This window comes from Cetorhinus maximus, chromosome 17, assembly GCF_964194155.1.
Source record: "Cetorhinus maximus chromosome 17, sCetMax3.hap1.1, whole genome shotgun sequence".
Lineage (NCBI taxonomy): Eukaryota > Metazoa > Chordata > Chondrichthyes > Lamniformes > Cetorhinidae > Cetorhinus > Cetorhinus maximus.
In genome coordinates this window covers 69080031-69107017 of record NC_135895.1, presented here as the reverse complement: position 1 = coordinate 69107017, position 26987 = coordinate 69080031, and the positions used below count along the sequence as shown (strand labels likewise).

Below are 26987 nucleotides of genomic sequence, written 5' to 3'. Positions count from 1 at the left end.
AGCTTAATGCACTGCTGTTGGAGCTTAGCTAACAACGCATGGGATTTCGCCCATTCAAACAGTCAGTTTCTGATTTCTCTTACCGAACCCAGGGGGCACTGAGGCCAAATAGTTCTGTCTCGCCTGAGATCAGCCAACTCAGCAGAAACAAAGAACACGACCTGAGGCTTCCCTGATCTTCATGAATCAGTACCATATCATGCAGTACAATTACTTGCTGAGTCATTAGGCCACATTAATTGTGCCAGGATTTCCCTCTATAGACTGAATCTTCGGTTCCAATGTTGTGCAGCTGATCAAGATCTGGTAAAAATTCACCAGTAAACCCTGATGATTCTAAATATGAGTAAAAGCTGAAGTATGACACTGCCTGCTTTAAGACTAGAAGTCTAGTGTTCTATTGCTGGAGTTGCTAGGTATTTCGAAATTGTAAAAGATATTTCTTTCCATTTGCCTATTATTACATTTACACTGTTTTCTTATCATTAATCCAAAAGTCCCACCAAGTATTAAAGGCGGTAACATCACAACTGACCTGACAGTTCTGCTGAATCACCCTGTGACCTTGGAATGTGAGGCTCGTGGTGTTCCCCTGCCTGCTATAACATGGTACAAAGCTGATCGACCAATCATCTCCAGTCCACAAGCTACATATATTAACAGAGGTCACCTCCTTCAGATCCCTCGAGCCCATGTATCGGATGCAGGCCAATATACTTGTCGTGTCACCAGCATCGCTGGAATTGCTGAAAAATTCTATGTGTTGGATGTGTATGGTAATAATTCTACTCTTATTTACATTTATATTTCTGTTTCTTTTATCTCTCCTTGTCATTTTTCAAGCTTTTGTTTCCAGCTAGGTGAGCCAATTCGGTTCAATCCTGTTGCATTTTTTAAGGCAACTTTAGGCTTAGACCAAGTTGTATGTTTGCGGATTTGGGCTCCTTCCCCTCCACACACATACAGCTGAATCCTAAATTTCAACTATATGAATTGATGTTGTTTAGCCAGTCTCTCAATTGGGTATCTGCACCCCCATTTCCAACTCTGTTGAGGCGTATTTCTCTCTACAAGAGTAGGGGGGAAGAGTTAAACATCACTAATAGTTGAACCACTGAGTGGAGAGTTGGACCAGCCTGATTTATTATGGGCATTTTACATCACTTTACCCTTTATTCTACAAGTCCCTGTGTACTACCAACCAAATGAAATTCTAATTTCTTCAATAGTCTAACTAATCTCAAAGCGAAAATTACAAAGTGTAACATTCTTGGTGCAACAAAGAATTGAGGTTTAGACCATGACAAGTACATCAGTTTACTTATAAATTTATTGTTCAAGATAATTAAAATGCTCAATTGCAATAAATTAGAAGTATGAATAAATTTAAAGGACATTTGTCACATTTAAGTGAATTTCATAGTTTTGAATATTATTGCTCAATGCTTTTTTTCTATTCCCCCATTTTTCTTCCTTTCTTTCCTAAAGATGGTGACTCATAGTGGAATATGGTTCCATATGTGCTGCCTACCATATAATATCTCAACCAAGTAACTATTCTTTATGTTTGAACCTATGAGCAGCAGCAGGTTATTCACTCCCGAAATCCACCAGAGCCTAGGATTGTCATGTTCATGTAGGACAGACAGAATTTTCAACTATATAGCACCTTTCTCATCCTCAGCAAAATCAGAAAGAGATTAAATGGCCATTCATCTCATTGCTATTTTTGAGATCTCATATTCAAATTGGCTGCTGTATTTGCCTACAGAACAACAATAACTGCAATTAAAAAGTACTTTGTTGGCTGTAAAGCATTGAAATCAATGACAGCATGAAAGGTGCCATACAAAAGCAAGTTCACTCTTTCAGGATGTTCCAGAGTACCTCATACTCAATTAAATATTTTGAAATGCAGTTGGTATTTGGCAATTTTCATTAAGTGAATCAGATGAATGACCAATTAATCTTTTTATTGATAATAAGGAATGAATATTTGCAAAGGCATAAAGAGAACCCTCAATTCTTCTTAAGATTGTTTCTGGAAAGTGAACTATCAGAAAAAGGAATTATGGCTGATCTTTACCCCTCTCCATAATCTAGAAGCACTAAGGCTAGTTGTAACATTCCAGCTAATATCAGCTTTTTCAACCACTTGGGTATGAGTTAGAGTTCAAAACCATGATTTTGATCTAAGCCATTAGGGAACTAACACAATGGGCTGAATTTTTGCTACCAAGATGGGTAGCTTGAATTGGAAAGTTTCCCAACTCAACAGATCTGCTGCAGTTTAAAGGGCCTTGTTAGACCCAATTTTCACTCTGGGGAGGCGGAAGTGGGATCAAGTCCAGCCTGCCAACCCCAGAAGCAGGTCCTCGGCAGCCACTGGGCAGGCGAGCGCTGAGGCAGGCTGGTTCGTAGGCCCAACTTGGTTCCGTGGGACTTTGTCCCAATTGTTTTGGAAGCTATTAGGCTCTCTAGCACTCACCCCTCTCAGCCCCTCACCCCCACCCATGGCCCCTCATATCCCCATGCCAACCCATGCACCAACCCACCCCCAATGCGCCCTCATATCTCCAATGCCACCTCTACAGCCACTCACCCAGTATCCAACATGGGCAGACCTCAGGACTCATGTGGAAATGAAAAAATACTAACAATCTACTATAACTCTCGCTCCTACATGCTTTATAGTGAAAAAAACACTCATTCATGAAAGCCATTCAAAGCTTTTAAATCTCCTCAAATGGTTAGTCCCTTATGAAAAACAGACTTCTATTCAGACCCTGCATCAAATCCTTTAATAGTCTCTTTAAACTGTCAATCAACTCTGAACTCAGAACACCCTGCTGAGGTAATAGTAGCTTTTGAAACTCAGTCAAGCATTCATAATAACATAATAATAGCCCTTGGGGAAATGTTAACAAAATACTCCACTGAAACTGTACAATCAGATGGTAATGTTTTTTTCTAACCTACACCAGATGGCCTGTCAATCAAAGCAGTCCAGCAGGGAGCTTTTTCTAACTCTCATTGACAGCTTCAGCCTGTTTTTTCATGTTTAAAGAGCAGGGGATTTAAACAAAATTCAGATCATGAAACTTAGATAGACCTTATCTGCCCTTCAAGATCATTTACATCTACTGCATAAATTTGTGACACCCACAATGCGGGTTAAGGCCTTTGGACTAGCCAAAATGGGGCCTGTTTAGCACTAAGTTCAAATGGCACTGCTGAGTTTGGATTTCCCACCTTTGAGTCAAGCCCCACCCTGCTCCCCCTGCTGGAAAAAACTGGATGTATTGGAAATGGGATGGGACTTCTGCATCCGGGGCCTGCCTGCTATTTTTAAGGGTCCGCAGAGTCTTCCCGACTCTGTGAAAATCCAGCCCAATATCTCTAATAAGAGTGTAATCTTTTAAATATACTAGTGGCATGTTTATTCTGATTTTTTTTTATTTTCTAGTTCCTCCTAACATTGAAGAAGGAAGTCCCGATAGTCCTCAGCATAAGAAGGTCACTGCCAGTAGCTCGGTGGTTCTGGAATGTGAAGCTTCTGGCTATCCCCCTCCTGTTCTCACCTGGTTGAAGGATGGGGTACCTGTGAAAGCTAGTGATAATACCCGTATCCTTCAGGGAGGCAGAAAGTTAGAGATCCTCAATGCAGCTGTATCTAATGCAGGCGGATACATGTGCGTGGCTAGCAGTATTGCCGGAGAAAGCAAAATAAAGTATACCGTTGATGTTTTGGGTAAGGAATTTAAAACATTTATGGTTTAACTGTGCAGCACCACACTTCCAATAGAAATGCCACACTCAGAAGAAGTCAAAGATAGGGATCAAACACTACTGTGAGCATGAAAGTAACCTTGCCACTTACTGTAAATATCTGACTCATCACTGCTGGAAACTTTGACCTCTTGAAAATGAATAATTTTATTGGAATGTTATAATTACACTCAGTCAGTCTGGTACATAAGATGTTTTGATATGTTCTTTACCCAGTTAAAATGCTTCAAAAGTGCTGTAGTAGTTATAGTTTTGATAAACATAGGACTGTAGCTTTAAGAACAATCCTGTGTTGTAAGATCACATGATTTGTGTAAACCAATCAGTTTGTAGCACAGGGAACCTCTAGGAGAGAGTTCTTCTTTAGCTATAGAGTTAGATGCACATATGTAGTTACTGCTGCTTCTTGTAAATGAAGTTCAATGTTTCCATCATGAAAAGTTGCCTGGAAAATCAACTCTATAACAAACTGGCGATGAGGATAAATCAGGTTCGGTTTTGTCTCTCGCCCAGTGATTGTGAGTATCTAGATAATTAAAAAGAAAGGAAGATATACTCATCCGAGATGCCACAGTTTGGCAGAATCGATCCCTTTGAGCCAGCCACAGATGACTGGTCTCAATATATAGAACGTCTTGCATTCTACTTCCAAGCCAACAAAATCACGAGGGAGGAAAAGAGGAGAGCGATCCTCCTGAGTATTCATGGGAGCAAAACCTGCAGTTTCATTCAAAGCTTGATGGCACCCAGCGCCCTATATTCAAGACTTTCAGTGAATTAGTAGACCTCATTAAGGGACATTTCCAACCCAAGCCTTCGGTCACAATGCAGAGGTTCAGGTTCAATTCACAGAATAGAGCCCCAGGAGAGACCATTGCTACCTACGTGGTGAAATTAAAACAACTAACGGAATATTGTGATTTCAGTGAAACCCTGAATGATATGCTCAAGAATCATTTGGTATGTGGCTTTCAGGCGGATGCTATTCAGCGAAGATTGCTGGTTGAAGTGGATCTTTATTTTAAAAAAGCATTAGAAATAGCGCTTGCAATGGAAAGTGCTTTAAGGGATTCACAAATGATTCAAGGGCACAAAATGGCAGCGTTTCCTAGTTGGGCAGGAACAGTCAGCTGGAAGTGACGCGAAAAGCTGGGACTCCACCGTGAAGCAGGAAACAGCCCCCACTAACTGAAAGTTGAGAAGAAACAGCTTAGCAGCAAAATCGAAAACTAATTTTTATCAATGTGGAAAGAATCATACTCCTAATGATTGGAAATTTAAAAAGATAGTGTATTATTTTTGTCACAGAAGTGGACACATATTGAAATGTTGCAAAGTGAGATTAGAACAGGATTCCAGGCAACAAAGTCCAATGAAGTATATAGTGTAAAAGAGCCAGAAACAACCAATTCTGACATTTATTCCTCATTCAACATGAAAGTTGGGAAGACAGAGCCAATTATTGTCACAGTGGAAATGAATGGTAAACCCTTAAAAATGGAAATAGACACGAGTGCTTCTACCACTGTAATAGGAGAATGCACTTTCACCTACCTAAATAAAGGTGCTCAACAATTAAATTTGGAATAAACACCTGCCAAGTCGAAAATGTAAACAGGTGAAGAAATTCAGGTAAAAAGTATTACCAGTGTACCTGTTTATTATAAACACCAAACAGCACAGCTACCAGTGATGGTATTAGAAGGCAGAGGACCAAGCTCTCTAGGTCGAAATTGATTGAGGGAAATTAACCTTGATTGGTCAGTGAGATTTCAAAAGGAAGCAGGAAGAGTTCCTGTTTTGGAAAAGGAACAAGGCAAGGTGCTTCAGAAAGAGCCTGGAGAGTCCAAGGACTGCAACAGGATGAAAAAGGAATTTGTAGCCATTCAGCAACCTGACGAAATGAAGACTGTCTTAAACAACGACATGGAAGAACAGCAGAAGAAACTCAAGGAGATTCTACTGAATGACAGAGTTCAAGATGAAACCAGTGAGCTTCACAAAGAAAAGGAAAACTTGTTGAAAGACCTTCACACATTACAAGGATCCCTCAGGTCAAAGTTTGTACCTCTGTAAAATTACGAAGAGAAACAGGAAGAATATAACATCACTCTGAACAAGCTGAAGAACCAGTTGGCAAAGAAGTTGCTGCAATGTTTAAGATTCGAGGAGGAAGTCAACAGATACAAGAAGGAGACAGGAGAGCTGAAGAACCAGCTGAATGAAGCTAAAGAGGCTTTGAAATGAAAAGTCATAGAACTTTCCAAGATGCGAGTAGATAATGAAGTCACGGGTAGCTCAACTACCGAACTAAGACAAGTTGAGATTTCACCTGAGAGAAGATTGGCTGACAGTGAAGTCAAAATGAATGACGAGACTAAACTCTGTGGTAGAAAGCAGAAGATAAAAAGGAAGAAGGTTCCGAAAAGAAAATAAAAGGTGGGAATGAAAAAGTTAAGAGGTGAATCATTGGAAACTAAACTAAAATTACTAGTTGCAACACCTGCCGAATTACTGACGCTTTGTCTTTGAACAAGGCTAAGCCTGATACTTCCCAGTTTGGAGGAGGTAGTGGAGAAAAGTCAAGGCAACCAAAAAGCGACTCATGATTTGCATAGTCGTGAGAAACAATTTACTGTTGGGGGAGCAGTATATGTGAGGAACTTCGATGGAGGACCGAGGTGGTTACCTGGTAAAGTAAGCTCTGTGACTGGGCCATTGTCATACCAGGTGGAAGTGGAGGGCCGGATCACCCGTAAGCATGTGGATTATTTAAGAAGAAGGGAGATACCTCAAAAAAATGATGATCCGCCTGTAACCATTGCTGAACTTGTAGTTCCTGTTGAAGCTTCTCAACCAAGGACAGACATGCCTGATGCTTCTGTCAGAGTGGAAGACACTGAACTGCCTGTGCCTAATGAGGTACCTGATGTTAGTGCAGCCCCAGAGAATGTAGTTCCTGCAAAAGAATTGGAAATCATGGAGCTACGAAGTTCCACACAGATCAGGAAACCGCCTGAAAGCCTGAATTTGTAATTTCATGACCTGTGTAAATATTGTAATGTCATGAGATAAATATCCTTCTAAATACAAAATGTACAGAAAAGTTAAAGGGGGAGAAATGAGTTTTGATAAATGTAGGACTGTAGCTTTAAGAACAATCCTATGTTGTTAGATCACATGACATGTGTAAATCAATCAGTTTGTAGTGCTGGGAACCTCTAGGAGAGAGTTCTTCTTTAGTTATAGAGTTAGATGCGCAAATGTAGTTGCTGCTGCTGTCTTGTAAATAAAGTTCAATGTTTCCACCAAGAAAAGTTGCCTGGAAAATCAACTCTATAACATGGTTGATAATATTATGATATGAATCAAAAGAAAAAGTTGTCATCTCAATCTTTGCCACACTTATTTTTCCTTGTTTCTCTTATTGTTACAAGTATTTACGACATTCCATGATTTAAATGAATGTTGAGTTGAACTCCATGCACACGTCCCAAGTAGGACATGAGTGTACAATAGGATTCCTTTCAGTTCTTGGAACAACACTAAAGCCTTTGTTACTGTCATTTCTGTTTTGTGAAAAGTTTTTCTTTTTCTCACCCTTTGAGGACTACTGTAGCAAATTGGTGCAAACATTTGACCAAATCAGATTCTTTCTTATTATTCAAGGCATATTTTGAAAAGAGAAATGTGTTCTGTTTTTAAACTGCTTTCCAATTCTCCTTTATAATCTGGTTTAGATAACAATAACAGAGACCATTCTTTGTATTCAAATATCAACATTTTAAAAAGGATAATAAATACATAATTTTAGCAGAGGTTAAATGGATGGTGATGTTTGTTTGCTTCTAGAGTTTACAGATCGAATTTCAGCTTGAACAAAGAACTATGTGCAGTATTCTGCTGCACTCAATTGAATGAAGATAGTACTCCAAAAATGTGTGGGAGATAGCTGACTGTTTATTTTGCACTGCACTGTGCATGTAACTTGGATGCACCAAAACTCTCAGATTATTTTTTTCTGTATTTGTACAGTGCCACCAATCATAGAGGGGAGTGGTGAAGCCACAGACACCACAGTACTTCTCCATAATCCACTGGAACTCAAGTGTGATGCAGCAGGAACTCCCCCTCCAAACATCATGTGAGACTTTATTGCAAATGTTTGTATCGCAGAATAAACCAATACCAGTGGTGATGCTAAAAACCATAAAGATGGAGTCTCGTCATTAGAAAATCAAGCAGCAATAATGTTGTGTTACCTCCATTTCTACTGGGTACAATTGACATCAATAGGGATAGTGGTTGAAGGACTTACTGAAACTGATGATCCTCCGGGTAGTAACTTACTTGCATTAGCTCCCAGGAAAATAGGAAAGGGAGAAGTTGTAAAGACCTGTAAGGCTGGGTCTCCTCCTCATCTACACAGTACACTAAAACACTGAAACAGGCAGGGACATTTATATGCTGCGTAAATTATACAGAAGTGACATTCTGCTAATTTTCCAAGGATTCACCAAATAAATGCTTAGCACGTGGAAGCTGAGTGTTTGGGCTTGCAGGGCTGCCCCATTAGACAGAACGGTTCTAAAGGAATACCAGAAACTTTTACTTAGTTCAGGAAAATAAATGTTTTGAGCCTTCAGGGCAGTCGGGCCCCATTACAGGAGTGGAGACCATGTGACTGTGAATAACTGCCACCTGAGGCCTAGGATCATGGGAGGTGCTTGACCTCAGTAGGCTCATGAGATTGAGGTTGGCATATTCTTGGCAGGCTGCACTTATAGAGTGTAATCCTAGTCTCTTACCTGTGTCTAAATCCCTCTGTATGCCTCTGGAGGTATAACTTTTTTTTAAAGGGACAACATTTTGAGGATATTTTAGACTAAAAAAATTTCCTGGTTCCATTTTATAACAGGCTGTGCATTGAAAATAAGCCGCCCAGTTTATACTTTGGAATCCTCTAACCCAGAGGGCTGTAGATGCTCAGTTAATGAGTATGTTCAAACCCGAGATTGATTGATTTTTAATCACTAAGGAAATCATGGAATATGGGATAGGGTGGATAAGTGGAGTTAATGTAGAAGTTTGACCATGCTCTTATTGAATGGCTGAGCAGGCCATAAAAGGCCATATGGCTTACTCCTGCTCCTATTTCTTATGTCCTTATATTTGCAGAAATTAAATGCTGATGAAAATCTGTACTCAAAATTCAAATGCAGGTAACAATTTTTTTAAAAATGAGTTACACATTTTCCTAGATTAAGGTTTTAAAGGTGATTCATCATTATTAAATGCACTGACAATAAACAGCTGGAATTATATTGTTACTTAAATCTTTTAAAATTATATTATTTTATTTTAGATGGATGAAGGACGGCCAACCTATTAAAAGCATGGCCGGCGTTCAAATTTCAGCCAATGGCCATAAGTTAATCATCTCCCAAGCTCAAGTCTCTGACGCAGGCAGATATCAATGTGTAGCTACAAATGAAGCAGGCAATCAGCAGCGAGAATTCAACGTCATAGTACAGGGTAACTCTTGCATATCTAGAACAGATTGTTGCAATGCTTTTATTCATTTCTTAAGTTTTATTTTAATGTACTTTATGCTGATATCATTAGAGGCAATGCATAATTGACTCTCCTTGACCTCTGCAGTGTTGCACTTTTCAATTGATAATGTGAAGGAATGAAGCTAAGATGCAACTTGAGATAGAAACCCTTCTGATCCTTTCCTCCTTTTCAAGGATTAACTACCCAACCTCTGCTGGGTGCTGTAACAGGTGACTCAGCCACAGTGCGCAATCTGCTGTCTGGATGAGCCTGAGTCTGCATTTTATGAACTACATCCTCCTTAATAAACTAAGATCAAAAGCCATGTTGCTTTCATGATTTCTTAATGCTTATTAGTTGGTTTTCTCTCATTAAAGAAATAATCTACAAGGTAATTCCTTTCATTACAATGCCCCAGTTTTTTTTCCCTTTATTTCTTGTGACTATTTATCTGTCATGATCAGGTCTTCTGTGAGAATAATTTGTACTGTGTGTCAGTTTTCTGCCAGGAATTAGTAGACAAAAGTTAATTAATATTTCGATATAAATTTAATATTTTTTTCACATCAACGCAGTCTCACCAACAATTAGATCAACAGGACCTTCTGAAAGATCAGTGGTGGTTCGTAAAACAGTAACCCTACAGTGTGTAGCCAACGGTATTCCAAACCCTGCCATTACCTGGCTCAAAGATGGACGGCCAGTAAACACAGAAAGAGGAAACATTAAGGTATGTTCACTGCAATATGCTGCACACTTAGTTCAGGAAAATAAATGTTTTGAACCTTCAGGGCAGTCGGGCCACATTACAGGAGTGGAGACCATGTGACTGTGAATAACTGCCACCTGAGGCCTAGGATCATGGGAGGTGCTTGACCTCAGTAGGCTCATGGGATTGAGGTTGGCATATTCTTGGCAGGCTGCATTTATAGAGTGTATTCCTAGTCTCTTACCTGTGTCTAAATCCCTTTGTATGCCTCTGGAGGTGTAACTTTAAATATGTTAAAGTATTTTAACTGATGTCTAGAATCATGTGTTAAGAATGTTTCATTGGCAACTGTACCTCAGCAGAGGGAGAACAAAGCATAGTTCCAAATCATTCATAACGTTTCAGTATATCACTGTTTGTCTTTGTAGTTGGAGTCTGCAGGTCGCATGCTGCAGATTGTGAGTGCCTTGCTGGAGGATTCAGGCAGGTATTCCTGCGTAGCAACAAACGCAGCTGGAGAAGCACAGCAGCACATTAGACTCAATGTACATGGTAAGGATTATGCGATGACAATAAACACCAACACTATTTATTTTGCTTCTCTACAATTTAAAAATAATTCTATTTGCGAAAATACGATTTTAATCACTGTATGCATAACATTTTTAATTTGCTACATATTTCCACCCCCCCCTTTTAAAATCTCACCACCCCCTTCCCTCCCCATCCCACCAATGTTAAAACTCCTCTCCAACTGAGAGCAGTCAAGTGATTTTACCCGGTTGTCCGCCTTCCCATGCTGTTGGCTTGGTTGCCATGAAGTGAAGGACACCTGGGCCAGGATTTTTACCTTGTCAGGCGGGCGCACCCGGGAGCAGTCGCGAAGCCGACCGCCACCTGCAATCAAGCCCCGGCATCAATTTCATGCTGGCTGACCGATTAACAGCCAGCTAGTGTGAAACGCGTGCTGCAGCACTGATCACTGTTGGGGTGGGAGCGGGAGGAGGGCAAGTGCGGACGTGCGCGCAATGAAATCTCCACGAGGCACACTGCTGGCTCAGGGGGCTGAAGATTTAAAAGCACAAAAATAAAAACATTACCGCTGTTGAAAACATGTCCTCTCATGTGACTCTGTCACATGAGCAGGGACATGTAATGAATGAAATTTTAAAAGTTTTACTTAATTTTTATTTGCTGTTGGAAACCTCATCCCACCCATGAATCCGAGGGGCCTTGACAGGGTGGATGTGGAGAGAATGTTTCCTCTTGTGGGAAAATCTAGAACCAGGGATCACTTAAGGTGTCGCTCATTTAAGGCAGAGATGAGGAGAAATTTTTTCTCTCAGAGGGTCATGAGTCTTTGGAACTCTCTTCCTCAAAAGGCAGTGGAAGCAGACTCTTTGAATATTTTTAATACAGAGCTAAATTGATTCTTGATTAACAATGGGGCAAAAGGTTATCGGGGGTAGGCAGGAATGTGGGGCTGAGGTTACAATCAGGTCAGCCATGATCTTATTGAATGGCAGAGCAGGCTCGAGGGGCCAAGTGGCCTACTCCTGCTCCTAATTCGTATGTATGTATGTTCGTAATCCTGGCTTCTTGCGTATTCTCAATTTTAATCACTCCACTGTTGACAGCTATGCTTTCTGCTGCCTGGGCCTCTGCCTCTCTCCTTTAAGGAACTCCTTAAAACCTACCTTTTTATCAAGCTTTTGGTCACCTGTCCTATTATGTGGTTCAGTGTTTAATAATATTCCTATGAAGCGCCTTGAAACATGTTATTGCATTGAAAACACTCTATAAATGTAAGGTGTTGTTGTTTAATGGAAGTTGATGTATAATCAAATGTAAGTAAAATTTAGTTAGAAATACGTTACAATACATTAGGTAGAGGAATAAAGAATTGTGTAACAGAAATAACAGAATGAACAATATATTGTGCAGTTGCCAAGAAGTAAATAAAATACAAATCACAGAAAAATTTGTGCAATAAGTTGACATCTGGTGCAAGGTTTTGTCTCAAGAAACTTTGGCAGGTAATGGGATGAGGGATAGTAGAAGTAGTAGATAGTAGATTAAATTGTATTTGTTAAGTGTGACAATTTATTTACTGACAAATGGCCTCAAGCAACATATGTTATGATATACATATAATCCTCATCATATTTTGGGATTTTTGATAATTTCCCATGGGAAGGATCTTCGTTCACTTCATGTTAAAAATGTTAATCAAAGTTAAGTCCAGCTGTTAAAGGACTAAAATTAAGTCAGGAGCCAGCAAATGGGTATATGTGTTAAAGCTTAACAGAGCAGTTTGTGAAAAGTTGCTAGTCCATTTCAAACTGAAACAATTAACTAGACTTTAACTGAAGAGGGAATCGGTCATATGGGGGTTGAGCAAGTGGCAAACTCCACCAGCAGTGTGAGGCCTAGGCAATTTTAACTCCTGGGATTCACCTGCATACTGTCAGTCAGCTACCTGCACAAAACTGACAGGGAAGAAGAGGGAAGCAGCAGCTGGCTGGTGTTCAGGAGTGTAATTTTGAAAGGTACCTGGGTAAGTTGTGGGAAGGGGATTTTGGAAAGGTCTAGGATCTTGAGGGCCCTGGAGGGACACTTAAACATGTATCAGATTGGCCATCCTATTGGCCCAGTTCCACTTCCCTTTGTTTTCACATGAAAGCAAAGCCACAATGGCTTAATTAAAATAACTGTCATTGCTCGGTGAGATCATCAGACCCCAATCTGCATGTCTGAAGAAGAACTCTACCAGCTTCAGATGTGCAGACGTTCTGTCTGCTTTGAAGAGCACGTTAAATTAGAACAGTGGGCTGTCTACCAGACAGTTTTAACTGGCCATGCGCCTGGCTTCTACCAGGCAGGGTTAAAGCTGCTTTAATGAGTTTTCTACTCATCTTGGGCTCAATAAGTCAAGATGGTCCTACTAATTTCAAAAAGAGCAGAAGACCTCTAGGGACTTTCCACTGTGGGGTACAGGTCAGCAGTTGGTTTAAGTGGCAGCCCTACTGACCACTCCATGTTCACGGGGAGAGGGTCAGAGGCCAACTGCTAATTGCCTGTCTAGAAGCTGGGGAGAAGAAAGATGCAGATATGGGAGTATTTGCAATGGTTTGCTGAAAGGAAGGCAAGAAAGACTTAGGCAGTTTATTATGATTAGTACCTACTCTGTAAGCTTTGCTTTGTTCCAATGCTAAAATGAACTAAAATAAAATATAGTTCGTTCTCTATCTAAGACATGAATGCATGGTTTAGTTTTATATTCATGGGGGAGGGGTGGGAAGGGTGGGTTTAAAACTAAATGAAGTAATTTGAGTTTTGGCTATAAAAATATTTTGCACATTCACTTGTAATCTGTAAAGTGAAGCAGCTTAACAATTTGTAACTGGCCTTGTCTTTAATTCACCTGCAGACACTTTGGAGAAACATGCTTGAGGCCCAGAATTTGCTGGATTGGGGCATCTCACACCTTGTATTGGATTTTTTCCTCACTCTTCAGCCCAAACTGTTGGTGCCGCAAAGTACTGGAAATGCACCATACTGACAGTGCCTTGCTTGCTACAAATCACTTATTTTGCATTCCAATAGTAGCATGCACATTAAACTCGTTGCAAATTCACCAGCAAATTTGGCCTGATATCTAGTTCAGATCACAAGGGGTACTCTCATATTAACGATATTATATGTCAAATTAGGCAATATGGACACATGCCTGAACACAGGATGCAGAGATCACTTATAGGAGTGCCCAGCACCACTGAACCCCAGAAAATATCTAAGCAGACTTGAAATTTTTAGTAATTCCATTAAAAAGAAAATTGACTGTGAAGAACATTACCTTTGTGTATTCTTTTCAAGGAAAATTTACCAGGAAATTTAATATCTTTATACAGAACAACATAGGAATTATGACCTAGAATCAGGCCATTCAGCCCAACTGGTCTAGGTTGGTGTTAAAATCCACAACAGTTTCATCTCACTCTAATTATTTCTTTGCATACCATTGTAACTAGATGTATTGTCCCTTCCTCCTGTCAATCACTCATCATGTGATGCGATTACGAGGGCTTCGACCAATAAGCTTATTGCGCAGGCAATCCTGTGGGTGGGGCTTCTGATTGAGAGATCCCGTCTAGTGTGCAAGCAGCTCTACATGCCTCCGAAATAAAGTTTAGCCTTTTCTTCACCTAACCTGCTGCTCCATCAAGTTATTACATTTAGTGACAAGGATAAAACCAACTTCTGCTGCGCAGTTCGCCTTGGTTGGTGTGAGTAAAATGAAGTTGAACAATATTTATCAGCCATGCCACTGTTTAGAAGAATCAATTCATACGATGCTAACATTGAAGATTGGAGTCAGTATGTCGAGCGGCTCAGTTTATATTTTGTTCCAAATGAGATTACTGCTGAAGAAAAACGTAAAGCTATCCTGCTGAGTGCACGTGGCAGCAAAACGTATAACCTGATTCGAACCCTGATTTCCCTGAACGCGCCCAGTTCTAAGTCCTACAGTGAGTTAGTGGAACTCGTGAAATTGCACTTTCAGCCCCAACTGTCTGTGATCATGCAGTGTTTCAAGTTTAATTTGAGAGTTCATGCCCTGGTAGATCCATTGTTACCTTTGACCGAATACCATGAGTTTGGGATGCCTTGAATGATATACTGTGGGACAGACTTGTATGCGGAGTCAAGGACAATGCCATACAGTGCTGCTTGCTAGTCGAATCTGACATCGATTTCAAGTGTGCCCTGGAACTTTCTCTCACTATGGAAAGTGCCGCGAAAGACTCGCAGGCTTTGCAGCGTGTGGATAATGGCGCCATACTCCATGTTGGGCAGGAACCTGCCACTGAGTGTGGCATGAAAAACAAAACAGCAGATTTTATACGCGATTCTATGCCCATTACACAAAGACTTAGGAAGCCTAATGGTCACATGTCAGCTAATAAGGTACACATTTGCTACAGATTTGGAGGAAATCATGGAGCAGATTGTAGATTCAAAAAGGCAAAATGTAATTATTGCCACAGGAAAGGACACCTGGTTAGGCAGTGCTGAACAAAGGATAGGCAAACAGCAAAACAACAAACAAATCTGATTCAGCTGACTGACACAGCAAAGGCTGAGGCTGCTACTATTGATGTATACTCTCTATCATGTGACTGCTGTTAAATTTGAGCCCATTACAGTGAAAGTGCAAGTGAATGGCAAGCAACTGCAGATAGAGGTGGACACTGGTGCTTCAACTACTGGTGTTGGGGAGCACACTTTCAAGTACCTCGATGAAGGGAGTCAGCCACTGGCATCGGAGCGGACATCCGCCAAGCTGAGAACTTACACTGGAGAATCTATTCATCAAAGGCATTGCTGCTGTCCCAGTCTGCTACAAACAACAGACAACCCAACTGCCTGAGATAATCATAAAGGGGCAGAGGCCCAGTCCTTTGGGTGAAGATTAGCTGCAGAAAATAAAACTTGACTGGTCAGAAACATTCCATTTGAAGTCCGATGGAATTCCAGAGCTCTTCAAGAAACATGACACTGTTTTTCAAGACAAATTGGGAAAATTGAAGGGCATGCAAGCTAAAATACACGTCAATCCCCAGGCAATGCCACATTTCTTCAAGGCCAGACCAGTGCCTTATTCACTAAAATAAAAAGTGGATGCAGAGTTATGCAGATTGGAAAACCTGGGAATAATTCAGCCTGTCCAGTTTTCTCAGTGGGCCATACCCATAGCCCCAGTTGTCAAGCCAGACCAGACTATGCGCCTATGCGGTGACTACAAATTGACAGTCAACAAAGCAGCAAGGTTAGATAAATACCCCATTCCTAGAATCAATGACTTGTACATCAAGTTAACAGGAGGCAAGTCAAACACAACTAGACAAGTCATGCCTATCAACAATTGGAATTGGATAGCACGTCAAGAGAATACATGACAATTAATACCCATAAAGACCTCTATCAGTACACCGGATTTCCTTTCGGAGTTTCATCAGCATGCGTTATTTTTCAGTGAACCATGGAGAGTCTCCTGCAGGGACTCCCACTTGTGGTCGTGCACTTAGATGACATTCTCATCACTGGACTGACCAAAGCTGAACACTTAGCCAACCTTGAGGAAGCGCTGAGAAGATTTATGGAAGCAGGGGTGTGGTTGAAGTGAGAAAATGCGCAGTTCAAGCATCGGAGGTAACCTACCTGGGTCACAGAGTGGACACTATGGAGTTGTGTCCTGTTTAAGATAAGATCCAAGCAAAAATGAATATTTTGTCTCCGTGTTTACAAAGGAAAGGGAGGATATAGATATAGTAGTCCAGGAGGAACACTGCGAGATATTGGACGGGATAGTCATAAAGAGAGAGGAAGTACCCAAAGGGTTGAGATCCTTGAAAGTTGTTAAGTCACCAGGGCCAGATGGATTGTTTCCAAGGCTGCTGAAGGAAGTCAGGGAGGAGATAGCAGATGCTCTGAGGATGATTTTCCAATCTTCACTAGATACAGGGGAGGTACCAGAGGACTGGAGAAATGCAAACGTAGTTCCATTGTTTAAAAAGGGATCAAAGGAATTGCCAAACAATTATAGGCCAGTTAGTCTTACATTGGTGGTGAGCAAATTAATAGAATCAATCCTGAGAGATAGGATTAACTGTCATGTGGAAAGGCATGGACTAGTCAGGGATGGTCAGCATGGATTTGTTAAAGGAAGGTCTTACCTCACAAATTTGATTGAATTGTTTGATGAAGTGACAAGAAGGGTTGATGAAGGTAGTGCAGTGGATTTTGTGTACATGGATTTTAGCAAGGCATTTGACAAGGCCTCACATGGCAGATTGGTCAGGAAAGTAAAAGCCCATGGGATTCAGGGTAATGTGGCAAACTGGATAAAAGGTCGGCTTTGTAACAGGAAACAAAGGGTAATGGTTGATGGATGCCCTTGCAAATGGAAAGTTGTCTCAAGTGGTGTTCCACAGGACTCGGTGTTGGGACCCTTGCTGTTTGTGTTATATATTAACAATTTGGACGTGAACGTGGGGGACACGATTGGGAAATTTGCAGATGACACAAAGATTGGCCGAGTAGTGTAGAGGATAGCCATAATCTCCAAAATGATATAGTTGGGTTGGTGGATTAGGTGGTAAAGTGGCAGATGGATTTTAACATGGAGAAGTATGTGGTCATACATTTAGGGATGACACAATAAATGGGAATATACCAAGAGGGGTAGATGAAGTGAGAGATCTTGGCGTACAAGTACATAGGTCCCTGAAGGCAGCAGTACAAGTAGACAAGTTTGTAAAGAAGGCATATGGAATGCCCTCCTTCATTGGCAGAGGTAAAGAATATAAATGTAAGGATATAATGTTGGAATTGAATAAAATACTGGTGAGGCCACAACTGAAGTATTGTGTGCAGTTCTGGTCACCACATTAAAGGAAGGACGTAATAGCTCTGGAGAGAGTGCAAAGGAGGTTTACAAGAATGTTGCCAGAGTTAGAAAAATGTAGCTATGAGGAGAGATTGGATAGGTTGGGGTTATTTTCCTTAGAACAAAGAAGGCTGAGAGGTGACTTGATTGAGGTGTACAAAATTATGAGGGGAATAGATAGAGTGGACAGGATAAAATTGTTTCCCTTGATGGAAAATTCTAGAACTAGGGGACATAGATTTAAGATAAGTGGCAGAAGGTGTAAGGGAAACATGAGGAAGAACTTTTTTACGCAGAGGGTAGTGGGTATCTGGAATTCGCTGCCCAAGTTGGTGGTAGAGGCAGAAACTCTAAACTCTTTTAAAATGTACCTGGATCTGCACCTAAAGTGCTGTAAGCTGCAGGGCTATGGGCCAGGTGCAGGGAGGTGGGATTAGAAAGGGCACCTGGGTGTCCTCCGGCTGGCATGGACAAGATGGGCCGAATGGTTTCCTGTGCTGTAACTTTTCTATAGTTCTAATTAAAGATGCACCATCACCCTCTAATGTGACAGATCTTAAATCCTTCTTAGGTATGATTAATTACTATAGCTGTTTTTTTACCTAATCTATCCACTGTACTGGCACCACTACGTTTGTTGCTGAGGAAGAACCACCGCTGGTCATAGGTTCACAGCAATAAGAAGCCTTTGTAACAGTGAAGAGACTGCTTCAATCATCATGCTTGTTGGTACATTATGACCCATCTAAAGAGCTAGTGTTGATGTGTGATGCTTCTTATGGTGTAGGAGCCATTCTATCACATCAAATGGAGGACAGATCAGAAAGATCCATTGGCTACATTTCAAGAACACTTTCCCAAGTTGAAAAAGGCTACTCTCAGCTGGAAAAAGGATTATCGGTTGTATTTTGTGTCAAGAAGTTTCACCAATACCTACATGGGCGACATTTTACAATTGTGTCTGACCATAAGCCGCTGACAGGTTTGTTCAGCGAAGGCAAAGCTATTCCGCCTATAGCTCCAGCAAGAATCCAATGTTGGGCTTTGACACTATCAGCTTATGTACACACATGTACTCACATTCACGTACTACCCTGGCTTGCATATAGCCAATGCAAATGCATTTCGTTGTCTTCCGTTACTGGGTAGTCTTGTCAATACACCCGTTCCACAAGAGTTAGTGTTATTGTTAAATTTCTTGGATCCATCACCTGTATGTACCAAACAGATCTATAATTGGATGAACAGAGACCCAGTACTGTCAAAAGTCAAAGACTTCGTTTTACAAGAATGGCCAAGAACACTTGTGTCTGATGACTTAAGAGCATTTTATTCCAGAAGCACTGAACTGAGTTGTCAAGGTGGAATTTTGCTGTGGGGTTCAAGAGTCATGGTTCCATCACAAGGTAGAGAGCCACTCTTGGCAGAGCTCCACAGTGCACACCCAGGCATATCGAAGATGAAGATGCTTGCAAGTAGCTATATCTGGTGGCCAGGAATAGACAGTGACATCAAAAAGATGATTAAACACTGTTCCCTTGACTATGTGGGGCTGTTTCTAGGCACCATGTTCCTATTAATCATTGATGCACATTCAAAATGGCTTGTTGTCTATGAAGTAAAAATACCAACTTCAGCCACAACTATTGAAAAGCTGTGTTATTCCTTCAGTATACATGATTGTACTTGAGATTATTGTTTCTGATAATGGAACAGCTTTCACCAGTGTGCCATTTCAGAGAGTCACGGACCTGAATGGTATCCAGCACATAAAGACTGCTCCCTGGCATCCTTCAGCCAATGGTCTCACAGAAAGAGCTGTCCAGACTTTTAAAGCTGGTATGAAGAAGTTATCTGGAGGTGCTCTGGAGCTTTCCAGACTTTTCCCAAATTACCGTACAACACCACATACTACTACGGGCTCGACACCGACAGAGCTACTGATGAAACGCCGTTTGTGTACGTGTTTACACTTGGTGTTTCCAAATCTAGAGGGGAAGGTGACACAGAGCCAGAATAATCAAAAATTGAACCACGATCTACACAACAAGGCTCGTACATTCCATGTAGGTGCCCTGTGTACATACGTAATTTTGGAAGTGGACCCTTTTGGGCCAGAGACTGGTCCATTATCTTTTCAAGTGCAAGTTGAAGATAGAATTGTGCATAAACATGTAGATCATATTTGAGCTAGAGCAACATCCCAATGCAAGATCAACCTGTGATTGATATTTCGCTGCCAACTTCTGAGGTGTGTGATCGCCCTAGAGCTGATATTCCAGACATATCTAACGAGTTGTCAAATACAGAACTACTCTGTTCCAACGATGTATCTCCATATCCTGTTAATCCTGTTTAAGAATCTCCTTAGGTAGAGCTACGCTGCTCTAACCGTCTCTGCCGAGCTCCTCAGAGACTTGATTTGTAATCACCAGAGACTGTACAAATGTTTGCTGGTTTTTCTGACATTTTTTTTATTGTAAATGTAAGAAACTTAAAGGGGGAGGAAGTGTAGTAACTAGATGTATTGTCCCTCCCTCCTGTCAATCACTCATCATGTGATGCGGTTATGGAGGTTTCTACCAATATTGCGCAGGCAATCCTGTGGGCAGGGCTTCCAATGGAGAGATCGTGTCTAGCATGCAAGCACCTCTACCTGTCTCCTAAATAAAGTTTAGCCTTTTCTTCACCAAACCTGCTGCTCCATCAAGTCACTACACATACTGAACCCTCCTACCTCCCCACCTCTAAAACTCTCTATTCACTTCTCCCTCAGTTGTGCATCAAGCCTCCCCTTCAATGCATAAATGCTTCAACCACCTCATATGGCAGCGGGTTTTTCTGAACCATTACCCATGAGTATCTATTTTATTTGACTTTGTAGAACCTCCGAGCATTGAAGATGGAGGCCAAACTCTAAATGAGACAGTGATTGTGAGAAATCCAATAGAACTGAAATGCAAAACGTCAGGAAATCCAATACCAGGTAGGCCTGAGGAGCTCTTACACATGCTCCAGTAGTATATAACTCTGCAGCTGTTAGCTGATTACTTCCTTGTCAATGGTATGAATTGTATATAATTCGATCATGCATTTACATTTTACTTCATGCCTTTTTTTAAATATTTGTTTTTCGGGGAAAATGTATTGTAGTTTCAAGGATGGGCTTTCAGAATTTAGTTTTGGACCTTCTCTGGCCAAAAATTCATAGCCAATAAATGTGAACTTTACAGCAGCACCATGCAGTGTGGCATCGTTCATTGTATAACAGGGATGATTCCAAGCTGGGTATGTGTAGACATCAAAGATGATGATTTGTGTGGGATACTATGTATGCCAGCACTGTAAACGCAGCCAAAATGAACAGTTGCTTTTGTCCCAGGTGATGGTTGGGTCAGGGTCAGGCTCAGTCACTGTAGATTCTTAGTTAAAGGGTCCCATCAATACTGATCGTTCTGGCTTACATACGAGTTGCCACTGAGGACGTCGTTGTTCATAGAAATGTACCCCATCATGAACCATAACCTTCAGAAGAGGAGGGGTAAGGGGGAAAGATTGAAGATTGGAAGGAAAAATAGATAATCAGAGACCAGGAAGATTAGCTGATATTGTAGACCATTGATGAACTTGAACATCACAAATAGATTGCCCCAATCACCAGGAATCTTGGCTATTACGGACCTTCGATGTAAAATTTGTAAAATATACATCTAGTAGGAAGTTACCAGAGATAACTACACTGGAACAAGGAGTTTTATATCTTGCTGGAATTTTACAGGTGGACAACGGGTGGAAACCTGACAGTGGATGAAAAGTCAAGGGCAACCCTGTCTCCACCGATTCGGGAAGCCCTGCATTTTATATGCAGCAGGCAATTAACTGTCTGCAGTTGGGACTCCCATTGTTTTAAGGGATGGGGTCCTGCCTCCAAGAACAGCTGGCCAATCAGAGGGCCGGTAGCTCTTCAATCCCAGTAATGCCACCGGGGGTGGTGGCCACTTTTTGGACTGTAACCAGGCAGCAGTAATCACAGTAGAGGCGGCCCCAGAAAGGAGCCAAGTCAATCGGGCTCACTGGAGCCATTCAGACAGTGAGGTGAGGGGGTGCTATTGATCATGAGGGCAGGAGTTTTCTTTCTGATGGGGTGGCCCTTGCTGTCAGGAGTTGCCCTCGATGGCCGCAGAGTGCCCGATCCAAAGGATCCCCACCGATTACACAAGGGGGCTGCCAGGGTATACCTGGCAATCTCTCCACATGGTGACGTGCCCATCCACCACTGGTTAGATACCAACAGTGATGGGAAGAATCCCTAAGTGGCACTGAATTGGACAGCATTGGTCAATTGGTCTAGACCTGGAGGGCCATCCACCACCTTCTCCTCCACTGGTAGAATGCCAGCAGCAGTAGGAAGGTGATGGGCATGCCACCCTACTGCCTTCCCACCGGATTTATCATCCTCTACCTTCCAACATGCTCCCTGGAGCCTCGCCCTGCTCCTGAATGGAAAATTTGTCCTATACTTTGATTCAATATCTCAACTGCAGTGATTTTGGGTTGTAAAATAACTGCTCATTCTAAGCATTTCTTTATTTTTCTGAACACCAGCTATAACATGGTACAAAGACAACCAGCCTCTCAGCACAAGCTTTGGAGCTTCCATACTGAATCGGGGTCAGCTTCTACAGATTGCCAATGCTCAGGTAGCAGACAGAGGCATGTATAAGTGTGCAGCTGTCAATGTGGCAGGTTCTGCTGAGTTATTCTACAGTGTGAAAGTTTATGGTAAGTAAGGCAACATTGTGCATTCATAAAGTTAGTGCAAGTGCTAATATAATTAATGGAAATACACCATCAGGTACTATGATGTATAAGATGTATTAAACTTATTGAAAGAATTAAAACTTTTACAACTTGCGTATATATCATAAGTAATATGGTGAGCATATTTTAATAGCTCTTCAGTGAAGCAAGAGGCAAATTGTATTTCAATAGTAAACATTTAAATCCCAACTTTAAATTATTAGCCTGCAAAACTGCTCACTGAATATATCCTTTGCACATAGGCAGAGTTTTAAAATGCTGTAAGTTGGACATTTTACATTGAATTCAACATACAAATGGGATATCAGAAATGGGATGATTAAGGAGAGGGCTAGTTAACCATCATGATAATGTCATTAACATTCAGGGCTGAATAGCATCCCTCTGTGAAGTCAGTTTTACTGCACATCAAGAATGCAATTTTTCTGTCTTAAAATATGTACCTGAAATGTCTGTGTGACAGAGTACCTTATTTTGAAATATTTCAATGCATTTTATACACAATGAGGATAATTTTGACTTTGTGTGATTATGATGGGAAATAAAATCAGAAGGGATGAGCACCAAGCTGCACTATTCACTAAGTAAAAATTATTTCCAATGAAATTTTGAAGTGTTATAAAGGCAAACAGAAACCATTCAGCAGAAAAGTCCCACAAACCCCAACAAGAAGATATACTTTGGGAATACTATTGGAAGATCAATGCTTGACAATACAGATAAACTAAACAATATAAAGTGCTCTAAAATAGGTTGCAGTGCATCAGTAGGCAGATTTAGCCAGTTTGATGGCAGACTTAAATGGATAATGAATCACTCTATAACAAAGATAGACACTAAAAATAGGATGAATCAACCAATGTGCAGCAAAGACAACTAATACACAATATTTTAATAATATGAAACAAATTACCTTTCAAAATTTTGTATAAATTTTGTTTTTATGTTGATCATTTCACCTTGTAGTTCCTCCAACAATCCTTGGCAGCAGTGACCTGGTGACAGTGGTGGTAAATAACCCTGTTAGGCTGGAATGTGAGGCCAGGGGCATCCCAGTACCAAACTTGACATGGCTGAAAGATGGAAGCCCCGTCTCCAGCTTTTCAGATGGTGTTCAGGTACTGCTAATTCAGTTTAATACTAGTCATTACATTAAAACTTTTATGATTGTGTCAACCATGGCATCCAACTCTGTAAAGAAGGATAAATCTTTTCTTCTTATAGCACCTTTCATGATCTTAAGCTGTCTCAAAGTGCTAGTCAGCCAATAAATTATTTTTGAATGTAATTACTCTAGCAGGCAGATGTGGCAACCAATTTGCAAAATGCAAGATCACTTAAAGAGCAAAGAATATGCATGATCAACTAATTTGTGTTTTTTGGAATTGGTCGAGGCATGCCAGAACACTGAAGAACTCTCTGATTTTCTTTGAAAATGCTTCATGGAATTTTTTATAAATAAGCAGGCATAGCTCTGTTTTAATGTCTCATCAAAAACGGCTCCTCCAAAAATGTAGCACTTTCTTGGTGCTACATCATAAGGCTGGATTTTCCATGGGGCTCCAAAGTCAGGATTGAAAATGGGTCCTGAAACTCCTCATGGCCTCAGTGTGTCCATCGGGGCAACTTTATGTGAGGTGGCCTCCTAATTAACTGCCTCCGCATTCACCATCCAATTAAGGATGGCAGGTGGACCAATAAAGCAGGAGGCTCATTAGAAAGGCCAGCAGCAGTGTTTGGACAGCAGCCCCACCTAGAGAGATGAGTGCTCCTGGAGAAGAGGGAGATGTAGGGGATGCCTCAAAATGAAGGCACTCACAAATGCCTCCCTCTTCAATGGTGAGAAAAATGACAAAGTGCCACGAGGGGCCTCAGGTGGAGGGTTGATCCTCCAGTCAAGAGCCTGTGGCCACTCCTACACCTACGAGAGCATTACAGTCACCTGATACTGTAGAACTTCCTGATTCCTGTGTCAGCCCACCTGGAAAGTTCTGTCCATAGTGTGAGCATAGATTGATGTGTTCTGGGGCATGATATGACTGGGGCATAATTTTTCAGATGACATCCCTGCCGATACTAGCTGCCCCCCAGCCGTTAATTAGCTAAGGGTGAGACTTCCACTCCCCAACTGAGGAGAAAATCCCACATTAGAGAGCTGCTGGCTAATCAGATGGCTGGTAAAAACAGACAGAATGTTTCGCTCCCGTTGGCAGCAGGTGTATTTGGCGGTGTGGGTGGACAATATGGTGAGTTGATCAAAAATTGGTTTTACACCATTGTGAAACCAGTTTGCGATCATCTGCTCCACTCGTCAATGGCGGGCAGTGTTTCCCGCCGCTGCACATCGGGAACCTCATTTCAATACTTTTAACACCTCATTATAAGCCCTGCTTGTCGGAATCACCCCCCCCCCAGGCTGGATCATCCAAGCACATCAGCGTGATTGCACGCTGACATGCTTCACAACTGTACATAAGAGACGTGCACCTGATGAGCTGTACTTCGCTCAGGACTTTGAGGTTTGTTTGCCTACCTTGCTTTAGGCATCACTCGCGGTCATCAGTGCCGGGCTTCGCAGACAGCACCACGTCACATTTAGGGGGACTCACGGGCAGGTCTCTAACTACCAGACGAGCCTTGCTTGGGGAAGGGGGAGAAGTGGCCCTAAGGCAAGGGAAGAGGCTGCAGGGTGAGGGCTGCACTGGGGATGAGGGGTATCCCAGGGTTTGTGTGGGGCACATGTTGATCTGTGCAAGTGGTCTCAAGATGCTGAGGGCTGAGGAGGCAGTCTCCAGAGGAGATGAGGCCAGATGGAGATGTGAGGGTGTGTGTGAGAGAGTGAGTGTTGATGTCCTTTGAGCTGGCAGTGAGTGAGATGTCAGTGAATATGCGATGGGCTTGAGAGTGTGAGTTTAGAGTGATGAGATGGTTGCTTTACCCTGGCTGCACGGATGAGATCATTCATCCTCTTCCTGCACTGGATGTCCAACCTCTTCTGTGAAGCATTGGCACTGACCACCACTGCCACTGCCTCCCAAGCTGGAGTGATGAGATTGCTTAACCTCCTGCAGTCAGAGCAGGGGTGGAGGACATCACGGTGGGCCTCCAAATGGTATTCTATTGCCAGGTCACTGAACTCTTCTTGGCTTTCAGGACCATGTCTTCACTGGAGCAGTCCTGGGCTGCAAGCATTGAGAACTGTGTGTATGGCTACAGTTTTGAAATGGCACCTGGAGTGAGGAAATAGTGAGGTAAAAGCGTGGCTAGCAATTCAGAGGCCACCCACCAGCGAGATGGCATGTTTCTTGTGGCTGCATAATTAATGAGGCAGGAAGCGGATGATACGGCGCCAAAACCCACCATTGCGGCCGCCGTGTAAAACATATTTTTTCATTCCCGCTACCATACTTACTGCAGTTCTGGGATGATTCCATCCAGTGAGTCCCAGCAGCGCCAGGTTCAAGTGGTGGTCACTGCTGACTACAGCAGATTCTCGAAAAAGAGGAGCTAATGGAGGCCGATCTAAAGGTAATTGATATTGGCGGTGCCTGCCTGGGTGAGTGGGTTGGGGTGCTGGGTTTGAGAGGCCAGGAGAAGAAGGGTTAAAGGCGGGGTATGACCTTTGGGAGGGTGCTTTCAATGGACTTAGGGGACCCTGAGAGGAGATACCCTCCCCCTTGCCTGACACCAGTCTGCACAGCTAAAGCTGCTGAGCTAGCCGCTTGGCGTGGGCCTCCCTCTGCCGCCAGCAAAAAAAGCAGGGATGGGATGAGGCACTTAAGGACCAGCAAGTGGGCTACACGACGCCTCCACTACCCTCCGTAAAATGGGAGACGGGTCAGGGGCGGGCGAGTAGGCAGCAGGAAGGCCATAAGCTGCATTTTATGAGCACCCTGCCTTCAAACCCGTCAGTGCGGGACTGTAAAATTCTGCCCCTGAAGTGGATTGTTAACTTACAACCTTGCACCTCACAGACAAAAGGAACGACTACTGAGCCAAAGAGTATTACAATGCAGATATGGTATTATTTGTTTTAAAGAATTGTCTTCTCCCCAGTGTTCTTGCTGCTAGTGTTTTTCTCATGACCTTATAATACAAAGGAGTGACATTGTGTGATTATGTGATTATGATGTACCATTCCATGCAATCCTGAATTCCCAAAATCAAAGTGCTACAATTGGAAAGTAAATTGACAGAATCAATGAATACAATATTTTATAGCTAGGATTATGTATTTTGTTGAATATAATTATTTTTACTGTTCCTGTAAAATTTTACAATGGGAGATTTAGTTACATACTGATTAGACAACAGGTACAGGAGGTCCCAGGTTCACATCTAGTCTGTGCTGAATGAGCACCATTAAGGACACTACAATTGGCCTTACTATCTCTGGGCCTAGAAAGTATATAGATTTATCAGGGTTTCCATTCCAGATTTCTGAAAATTGTTTGTGTTGGAGCTTTAGTGAGAATAGGATAAGTTGAATTATGATACCCTTGTGATGTCCTCCACAGTCAAGGTCTTACAGAAGCTGATCTTTGGCTTCTGCCTTGAAGGGCATGAAGTTGGCATACTGGTCTATTGATACCAGCTTAAGACCTGAGTCATTTTGTTACCGAACCTCATTAACTTGCCCAGTAGGAAACCCACTGCAGATCA

General features: G+C 41.9%; 1 protein-coding gene across 6 annotated transcripts in view; it reads left to right on the top strand.

Moving 5' to 3' along the window:
* Positions 1-26987, top strand: part of hmcn1 (hemicentin 1) — a 701874-nt gene that overhangs the window by 403363 nt on the left and 271524 nt on the right. For all 6 annotated transcript variants that reach the window (XR_013579326.1, XR_013579325.1, XM_078561403.1 and 3 more), the window contains exons 31-39: positions 498-776; positions 3467-3751; positions 7825-7933; positions 9155-9324; positions 9921-10075; positions 10483-10606; positions 20389-20490; positions 22110-22286; positions 23292-23443. Coding sequence is in view for 4 of the 6 variants with exons in the window: in XM_078561403.1 (XP_078417529.1) it covers positions 498-776; positions 3467-3751; positions 7825-7933; positions 9155-9324; positions 9921-10075; positions 10483-10606; positions 20389-20490; positions 22110-22286; positions 23292-23443 (1553 nt within the window). In the remaining 2 variants the exon portion in view is untranslated. The remainder of the gene's footprint in view (positions 1-497; positions 777-3466; positions 3752-7824; positions 7934-9154; positions 9325-9920; positions 10076-10482; positions 10607-20388; positions 20491-22109; positions 22287-23291; positions 23444-26987) is intronic.